Genomic DNA, 9,649 nt, shown 5'->3' with positions numbered 1-9,649 from the left:
CGCGCTGCGAGTAATGGCTTGTGCACACGAGACAAGACGCCATGTTTTCACTCCAACCCTGATCAAATCTCCTCTATCAACTCCAATCCGAGGCTAATATAAAATGGTTTATGCCTAATACATTACAGTTACTGAGTAAGGGGCGGTGTTGAACTGATAGGAGTAATAGGAACAAATAGTATGCATACATCGTACAGTATCTGATTCTGTTGGGATAAGACACAGTGCTCCACAAGGCAGTTTTCTCGGGCCACTACTCTTTCTTATCTATATCAATGATATTTCTACATCATCCAATATTCTTAAATTCCATCTGTTTGCTGGCGAAACAAGTATCTTCTTCTCACAACACCAAGACGTAAATGAATATGAACTTATCATGAATAAAGAGCTAAAAAAGGTGTCAATATGGTGGCTCCTAGCTAACAGACTAACACTAAATATGGATAAATCCAACTTTCTAATGGCAGTCTAAGCTTTGAAGACTGCTATAGGCTTGAACGTGATAAGTTCATTTATGACAACTATGAACCAATCTTACTGCATTCAGAAATAAATTATTGCATTCAGCATTAAAAAATTTTGGAACGAAATTCCTCTTGAAATCCGCTCAAAACCCAGCTAAAAATGTTCTCGTTCACATTCTAGCGAATTGCTTTCAGAAACTCAATTACTTGTTAAAAAACGACAAGTACAAATTATTCATTGTCCTCCTTACAAAGCATTTTTTTTATTCGACTGTTATCATTTATTTCCTGTTGTCCCTCTCCTCCGATTTAGTTCTTCTTTTAATGACCACTTGCCTTTTTTTATTTCTCTCTTTCTTACAGTTCTTGTATTAAACAAATTAAATGCTTTTTCAAATTCGTTATTTAAAGTAGTCCAATTTGACTAGCACTGTATTCTTGATATTAAAATATTATTCTTTTGAAGATATTAAAATTATACTTTGATGTTTCTAACTTTGTTAAAGAAGTCATTGGATTTGAAATTTCAAACTGAATTAATGAAAAAAGTTAAAGAAGTTGCTGTTTTGGGAGATTTGTAATTCTAAGAAGGCATGGGTGCATACTTCGCCTGGCTATTTCATATCTATCGCGAGATTTCTTGTCCACTCTTTTTAGGTGGCGTGGAGTCCCATATCACAAGATTAGTCGTAACCAATATGTTTTATCACTTTTCCATATGCTATACCCCATGATTTTCGTTAAGGCATAGGCCTACCCTAAAGCAGCATCTTTATTTCAAGTTCGCAGTTCATTTTGGGGCAATGGTGTCAACAAGTTCTGTAATGTTGACGTTCCCTGGAATCTAGTCAATGTGACTTTTGATGCCTTTCTAGATTGCTACTATTGAATTATTGTTGTTATTATCTGGCAACCAACTACGCCCAGAATTACTTCTCAAAACCAAGAAAAACATAGGCTTTGAAACAAATCTCAACTGCAATGCAAACAGAAAGTCATAGAAATATTCTACCCTCATATCTAACTTAAAACGTCAGTCTTAGTCAGTCTCGTTTGTCAATATCTTTGGCAACTCCTGCAGCAGTTTCATCGACATGTGGGACTCTCTTTCTATTTACGAGAAACAGAAATGCTATCGAATCTCCAAACTTTCAGGCATCTCCATTCGCACCACATATTACAAATTCTGCTGTAGGAACAAAACCTGGACTAACCCAGAGCTACTACTTTTCAACTTTTAAGAGTTTTAAATTTTTTATTTCTACGATGGTCCTAGTTTTATATTAGGAAAACAAGCTAGCAAGTTACAAACTACTTCTGTAATAGAGAGATTTGTAATTGTAGTTTTAACTGGAATTCAAAATGAGAAGTTTCCATTATAAGCGAGTTTCGATAAATAAAGGGAATTCCATCATTAATCAGTTACAAGGCTCTGTAACTATTGTACCCAAGCAATCTCGTAGCCAAGCGTGTGGAGTAGGAGTGGCAAACTCCCCGTGTTCAATGCAGGTGAAGTTTAAAGTGAAGGTTTTTGTAAGGGTTTGGGGGGAGTGCGGTGGCTAGAGTGAGTGGAAACAAAAACTGACACTGATAATATCGCTGCCAGTTCTGACAAATCATTTAAGTGCTTGGGAACAAAAGCCCTTCTTCCCTGAATGTTGCTGACAAAAGATTATTCCATTGGGTGTCTATATTATAGAATATTGTCCACAAAACTTCTTGTTCACATAGCTTGTGATTTCGAAATGCCCTGACCACTGTGAGGTTTTTGCTTGGCAGCGAAAGTTTTTTTGAGCGCCAGGCATAATCTGAAGTTCTACATGAGTAATAAGAGACACCCATAAGAATCTTTCCTTCCACCAGCATTAGCTTGAATCAAATTGTCACGGCAATCCAATGACAACGAAAAAAACTCCATTAAAAATGTAGAGACAAAACAAAATTCTCGGGAATGGCAAACAGCCGGCAATCTGGCATTGCCTCTCCATGCCACCCCTTGGCTACGGGCCTGTACCCAAATTTAGATAAAAGTCCCCTATAAGATGAGGGTATCTCAAGCCACTAGAAAGGACGTTAACAGCGATAATAAAAAGATGGAGCCAGACATGAAACATGAGGTATTCCAAAGCTAACTAACTGCCTCTTGTAATAATCAAAATTCAAAAACGAAGAATGTGCACAAAAACGTTTGACGATCTGACATCCGGAAAAAAGTTTGTCCAAAGCTTTGATGGTCCGAAATCTACTTTTGTCTTTGGTTTAAATTTTTATAAAATAACAACCAGCAAGAAAAATGTTAGCTTTTAACAAAAAATCAAGAATTGAACCAGTGATGTTTTCTTGCAGTTCTAACATCCCTAGCACAAAAATATTTTTAAAAAGTATGTATTCTGTAGGTGCCTCATGACAGTTAAATTCGTTACTTTAGATGCTATGGTCTGGGAGAAAACTCAGACATGTCGAAACTCGAAAACATTGACTTTTGAACGAAATGACTTGACTTCGTTCGATTCCAGAGGCGTTGTTGAAGATCGTGGTTTTTTTGTTTCGGACACTTTCTCCGGACACTTTTTCGAGAATTTTGGACCTTTAAACAGTATTTTAATGATAAAAAATAAATTTTTAAACCAACTGCTCAGATGGTTCAATAAATGTTCAAAGGAGAAATACTTCCCCTTTCATGAATCGGCAATTGCCAAAGGCAATTTATACTATATCAAGGCTAAAAAAAGATTAAATAAGAACCCTGCCGTAGAAAATAAAATTAATTTCAAGACGCAATGAAATAAATGTGTCTCTTTTAGATAAAAGGCAATTAAAAAAATTTTTAAGGAAGCAACTAGAAATGGGACTATTTCAAATAAGAATTCTGGGATTTTGGTAACTCATTCCTTCAAATTTGAGGATTAACAGATGACCAAGAACTGGCAGAAACTTTAAATGATCATTTTATAAATATAGTAGAGAAATCCAGCGGTAAGAAACCCATTAGCCTTGCGAAAAATACTAGAATTTGTGACGACCGCCAAATTGTTCGCTTGATTTTTGATAGGTATATAAACCACCCTAGTGCCCTAGCTATTATTCAAAGCCCAGAGCAAGTCCTGGCTGCTTTCACTTTTCAAAAGACAGGCAGTCATGAAGATGCAAAACTATTAAAATCCTTGGATGGCAGGAAGCCTACTGGTGAAGATCAAATTCCCACGAAGCTTGTATCCCTAGCTGCAAATGAACTTCCAAATACTCTAACTACGGCAATAAACTGTGGCATTCAAAATTTCCGTTTCCCAAACGATGCAAAAAAGCGGCACTTTGCCCACTAGATAAAAGGGGAATCAAATCGTACATTAGAAAGAAACTTCCGCCCAGTTAATGTTCTTAATACCTTTTCAAAGATATATGAAAAAGTCTTAAAAAATCAATTGGTTAAACATTTAGATTACACGCTTTCACTCTTCATTGCCGCGTATCGACAAACGTATGCAACCCAACATGTTTTAATACATTTAATAGAAGACTGTAAGACTAGCCTTGACAATGACTATCTCGTTGGTGCAGTTTTAATGGATCTTTCGTAAGTTTTCAGTTGTATTCCACAAAATTTGCTTATTGCCAAACTGCATGCGTATGGATTTAATGAAGATGCTCTAGTTCTAATTTATTCTTATCTCAAAAGACGGAAACAGTGTGTTCGGATCTATTCAAGAGGTTATGTTTGGTGTACCCCAGGGCTCTGTGCTAGGACCAGTCCTGCTCAACTTTTACATAAACGACTTATTTCTATTTCACAAAACAAGCAACGCTCTATAATTATGCAGACGGCAATACATTAGTTTATTTTTCTAAAAGTATGCCCGATGTTGTAGATACTTTGCAAAAAGAAACGGGGGTTGCCTTATCATGGTTAGAACGAAATGAAATGATTGCAAACCCTGAAACATTTCATACTTAATGCTTAGAAAAAAAAGACAAATACTAGTAAAGAACAAATAATTATTAATGGTAAAAATTAAATCTGAGGAGACAGTGGAACTTTTAGGTGTAACATTGGATTACAAACTTGATTTCGGCCCACATATTTCAAATCTTTGCAATAAAGCTGCAACACAATTAAATGTTCTTAAAAGATTAAAGTAGTTCATTGGTTTCCAAGAGAAATAGATTATTTTTCAGAACTTTGTATAATTCTAATTTCAGTTATTGTCCCTTGGTCTGGTATTTTTCATCGTCTAAATCATTACAGAAAATTGAACAGATACAAGAACGTGCCCTAAGATTTCTCTCTAATGATCATACAAGTTCGTATAACGATCTGCTTGTGATGGCAGACAAATGCAAGATGCTCGTCGCTCGTCAAAAAATTCTGTGCATTGAAATATTCAAAACAGTGAAACACCTTTTATGCAGAGTATTTTTAAATTACGTTCATCAAATTATTCATTAAGAAATCCAAATAACTTAGCCCATGTTAGACCTAATCAAACAACATTTGGATCCAAAAGTCTTATCTCAATCGGGCCACAGATTTTAAACGGCCTACCCAACGAACTGAAATCCGCAGAAAATTTTACATAAATCATATATATAGCAAATGCAGCATTCATAAGCATCATCGAAATTGTGTCACAGAATTGGGACTATTTTTGGTGAATTGCTTGAAGTGTTTGACCAGGCATTAAGAAATGTAATTGATGACCACAGAATAGAAAAAAATGCTACATCATCTTTGACAACAAATTCAAATCAACAAATGATACTCAGGAATAATATGAGAAGGATGGTGATTTGTGTGAAAAATCAATTTTGAAGAAGAGTGCATCATCCCACAGGTATTGACTGGTTGCCAAATCAACATGAGAGACAAACATGTTATATCCAACAGGAGTGTTCATTTCCTGTTTTGGCATTTGGAAGGGCTCAGTATTTGTAGGTTCAATTACCTTTTCTATGTTGTAGTTCTGATCTTTGGCAAGCAAGGTAGCATGCAAAATTCTTGGGAATGGAAATCGAAGCAAAGCATCAAATTCTCCTTTCATTAAAACCATGTAGAAAGCAACATGGGTGCCATAGCCGTCTTCAGAGGGTTTTCCATTGAGGTAAATCTTACAAGAAACCCGGTACCCAAAATTGTCACTAAATAATGGAGGTGAGAATAGCTCAATTATTTTCTTTTCTTTCGCTTCCTTCATTCGACGAATATAATTGTCAATTTTCCATACATATTTGCCATCATAAGTTGTTGCCTGATATAGACGAATCCTCAAATCTGTATCTGCTAGATTTTCCCTTCGTGTTTTTCTTTCCTTTTCAAGGTTCTTTAATTTTCCCACACTGTTGTGAGGTGAAATAGAATTTGGATAAATTTTTAATTGGCTAACTAACTTCTCATCTAATCCAGTCTCTACATGGCCTATATTCAACTTTAGTGCATCAAAATTTTTCCATAATTCTTTGATAACAATTAACATTGTGTCAAGGTTCATATCTTTTTGCATCAAACAAGATTTATCTTCAATTTTTTTTTGCTCTGTCATAACAGCATTTACTTGCAACCATACTTTTTTCAATGCATGGTCTAGCCCTTCCAAAGATGTTGCAATTGCTAGAATACTATCACTGTCTTCTTCAATCTTCTTTTGGCACTCTTTGTTGGTAAATAAAATGCCTTCTTCAAATGAGCTGGCCTGTACATTGACCAAATGCAGTTTTTTTAATACCTTTGCAAAATACTTCAAGTGAATTGCACAGTCTTTTTTATAATGCAAATAAATTTCTTCTTTGGATCCTTTCCTGTTGCAACCAATAATAGAGAATTCACATGTCTCCCAGTCACCAGCAAACATACAATCTCTTTCCTTGTGGACAATGAAATCGATTATCATGCCTACCCAATTACAGCCTTGCTTTTTAAAAGGGCAGAAAACTTTCAATTCTATTATTTGACGTAATGCAGATCTGTCTTGAAAAAAGAAAGCTATTTCCTCCAAGTCTTTAGGGCATAACTTCACATCAGGGCGTGGGCCATTGGCAAGGTTTTCAAAACAAGGTGTACATATTCTACAATGGACAATTTCAAAGAATGTTTACAATAAGGTCAAAAATAAAGATAATAAGTGAAGTGTACTAGTTTGTTAGTAATAGCTATAGCAAGGGCGTTTTTCATTTAGTTTTCTAAGACTATTTTCACACTTGCCCTACACCATAATTTCATATAATTATAAAGAAATTTACGTTGATACGGCCCCCCAAGATAGTTCAGGTTTCTCATGTGGCCGCCCCCTTGAAAAAATTGATTGCCCACCCCTTAAGAGGTATCGCCAGGCCAGGTTTTTGTCCAAATTCTAAAAAGCTTTTCTATGACGTCACACTTTCGCTGGAATTTTATGCAAATTTACTATTTACTTTACATAATAATTGGCAATTAGATGAGCGCAAGAAAATGGGAAAACGCCTGATCATGGGAAAATGGATTAGTTCTCACCTGTGGCCACATTCGAGTTGCAGTGGCGCGATCAGAAGCTTCATACAAATTGGACATTTCAACGATTCGCTGAGTTGTTCTTCAAATTCAAAGTCTCGAAAATAGTTATACGTCTTTGGATCAAAATTTCGAACGTTGACAACTGCCATTGGCTAAGAAACAGGTTTCTAGTTCTTCAATGCTACATTTTTGCCAATGATTCATCCTTAGGCCAAGGGGAAATCCAAATGATCTATGGTCATTCCCGCGGCATTTCCAAACGGTTAAACTTCCCGTCAAATCAAGCCAATCAAATTGCGAGAAATGAGGGATGATGTACACTCCCCTAGCATTCTTTTTTTTGATGACATTTTTTTAAACATTTATGAATTCATCACTGTTTATATACCGATAGGCTGCCGGTTTACAAAATGAAATGAACATACAATTAAGTAACAAACATAATGTTTATAATTAATGATGCTAGATAAATTGTTTCTAGTGTCAATGTCACCCATTTCACCAATAGGGACAACATGTTGTCGGGACTTAGGACCTCTTATACAAATTACTGCAGTTCTAAGTAAGCAAAAACTCAGCTCTCTTTTGATCCAAGCAGAGGTTTCACTAACATTTTGGTGATGTTTTTCAGCAATTAGTTCCGATACACGTTGGAAAAACTTCCTCGTTTCAATGCTCATACCACCATTGCATGAGAAAATCAAAGGGGTAAAAGTTCCGTTTTCTTGATTCATAACAACCTGGTTGTATTTTCTCTTTTTCGCCAGCTTCATAGATCTGAAGGTTGCAGCTAAGGTTTTACAGCGATAGCTAGGAGCGAAGGGGTAAAATACCCTCATATCAACAAATGCTCTTTGCATACGTTGCCAAAAACCTCTTGCACTTGTATCAGCACCCAATTCTACCCCATTCTCAGATTGTTGTAAACAAGGTTCCTTGCACGCATCCTTGCATACAGTTGACAACAAATCAACAGTGAGATCCCTCATTTCATTATGACAGAGTGTGACAAAGCTCCCAATCTTGCATGAAAGAGCATGATCGACATTAAACTTTGCCTTACAAACACATTCTGAAGGAAGATTCTTTAAGTCCCATGCATACCGCAAATGAATACCATCATAAAAATCGCGTTTTGATTGGCTGAGCGACCAAAATTCTGCATACCCCATTAGCCAATCACAATTCAAAAATATGACAACAAACGTGCCTTGCAGCAAAATTTAGGCCAATTTTGGACGTTTTTACCACTACCCACAAAAAATAATGGTGTAAAATGTGCTGAAAGATAACCTAAATTTTCTTTTAGAAATTGAATTTTTGATGAATTTAAGAAAAAACTGCCGTTATACGCAGCAAAAATTTTTCCGCGATCGTTAGTTACGAAGGCTTGAAACTGTCCCTTTCAAAACCTTTGTTCAAACAAGATAACACGTATTTGCTAATAATGCACCAATTCATGGCGACAGGACTCTATGTACACTACCAGGGCAAAAGTATTGCAACACCTGCGAAGGCGATTAATGGCGGATCATGCAATAACTTTTGTTGTTGTCTTAGTAAGCTATTGTTTAATCAGCCAATGGCACGCAAATAAAATTGCAAATTCAATGAAGCGTTAATTCGAATATTTCATTTTCATTTTTCAAAATTTTAAATCAGGAATTCAAGTAACTTTTAATTAAACAGACATTTTGTGGAGATGCTTCTGGCACTGATAAGTACGGAAAATTGCTTTGGATTTGATGCACAAAATTTGTTGATGAAATGCACTGGGATTCTGTTTTATTCTCAATAAACTCTCTAAGTCAGTTTTTGTTTGGACCTTAGAGAACCTTGTGGATTTCAAATCAGATCATTTTTATTGGCAACAATAAATATTCGCTTATTTAAGGTTAGGTCTTTGTGTTGGCCGAGGAAGGACATAGAGTTTGCAGATTTTCAGGTAAATTTGAGTAAAAATGGTCTTGTAAGGGGGATGTAATGCTTTTTATGATAAAAACTGCCTTCCTCATTTTCCTAGCATTGATTTGATTCCATCAAAGAAACTGTTTTGCATTATTTTGTCATGTTTCACTGCATTAACTCGCACGTCGCTAGTTTATGATTTACTAATTTATATGGGCCTAACTGTACCCAAAACAATTACCCAAGTTGAGTTGGAAAATTTCGGGGCTAAAGAAGTCGCAAATATTGACTTACATGTAAAAGACCAGTTACACGAAGTTTATCACAACTACTAACTCCTTATCCTCTCGATATTTTGATTTTACTACTGCAGATATTTTTTCTTATAACTGTAAGATTTCTTAGGTTAATATTGTAATTTTGAGCATTTCAAAATCCTCTATGAACTTCAAAGAATTTGACTACTGGCTTAGCCTGATTATTTTGCTATTTTAATAGGAATATTTCAGCGTAAAGATATTAGTTTACAAAACTTCAATTTCTTTGGATGCCATTTTCGTTTGGGTGTTGCAATACTTTTGTTCTGGTAGTGTATGTAAACTTAAAAAAAACAGACTATTGTAACATAACTCTGAGTTTCATGTGTAAACAATCATCAGGTGTATAAAAGAACACAAATTAACGGCAAGCAAGATATAACGTTGAAAACGAACAATAGAACACAATCAAACGAAGTTAATTGTGTAGAGTAATAAATCGCAACAACTACATTCTAAGATCGAAAATTGCCAAT

The 9,649-nt window shown here is 35.5% G+C and overlaps 1 protein-coding gene across 1 annotated transcript; it reads right to left on the bottom strand.

Moving 5' to 3' along the window:
• Positions 1-5,155: 5,155 nt before the first annotated feature.
• Positions 5,156-7,166, bottom strand: LOC148959186 (TNF receptor-associated factor 3-like). The gene is made up of 2 exons (XM_089110583.1): positions 6,949-7,166; positions 5,156-6,524 (listed from the first exon to the last, which is right to left on the bottom strand). The coding sequence occupies exons 1-2, from the start codon at positions 7,095-7,097 to the stop codon at positions 5,225-5,227; spliced, it is 1,449 nt and encodes a 482-aa protein (XP_088966709.1). The 5' UTR covers positions 7,098-7,166; the 3' UTR covers positions 5,156-5,224.
• Between the last annotated feature and the right edge of the window lie 2,483 nt (positions 7,167-9,649).

The sequence above is a fragment of the Rhopilema esculentum genome, chromosome 10 (assembly GCF_057945365.1).
Source record: "Rhopilema esculentum isolate cy_ngs chromosome 10, ASM5794536v1, whole genome shotgun sequence".
Classification (NCBI taxonomy): domain Eukaryota; kingdom Metazoa; phylum Cnidaria; class Scyphozoa; order Rhizostomeae; family Rhizostomatidae; genus Rhopilema; species Rhopilema esculentum.
The sequence above is the reverse complement of the archived record's forward strand: the minus strand, read 5'-3'. Positions and strand labels throughout refer to the sequence as shown.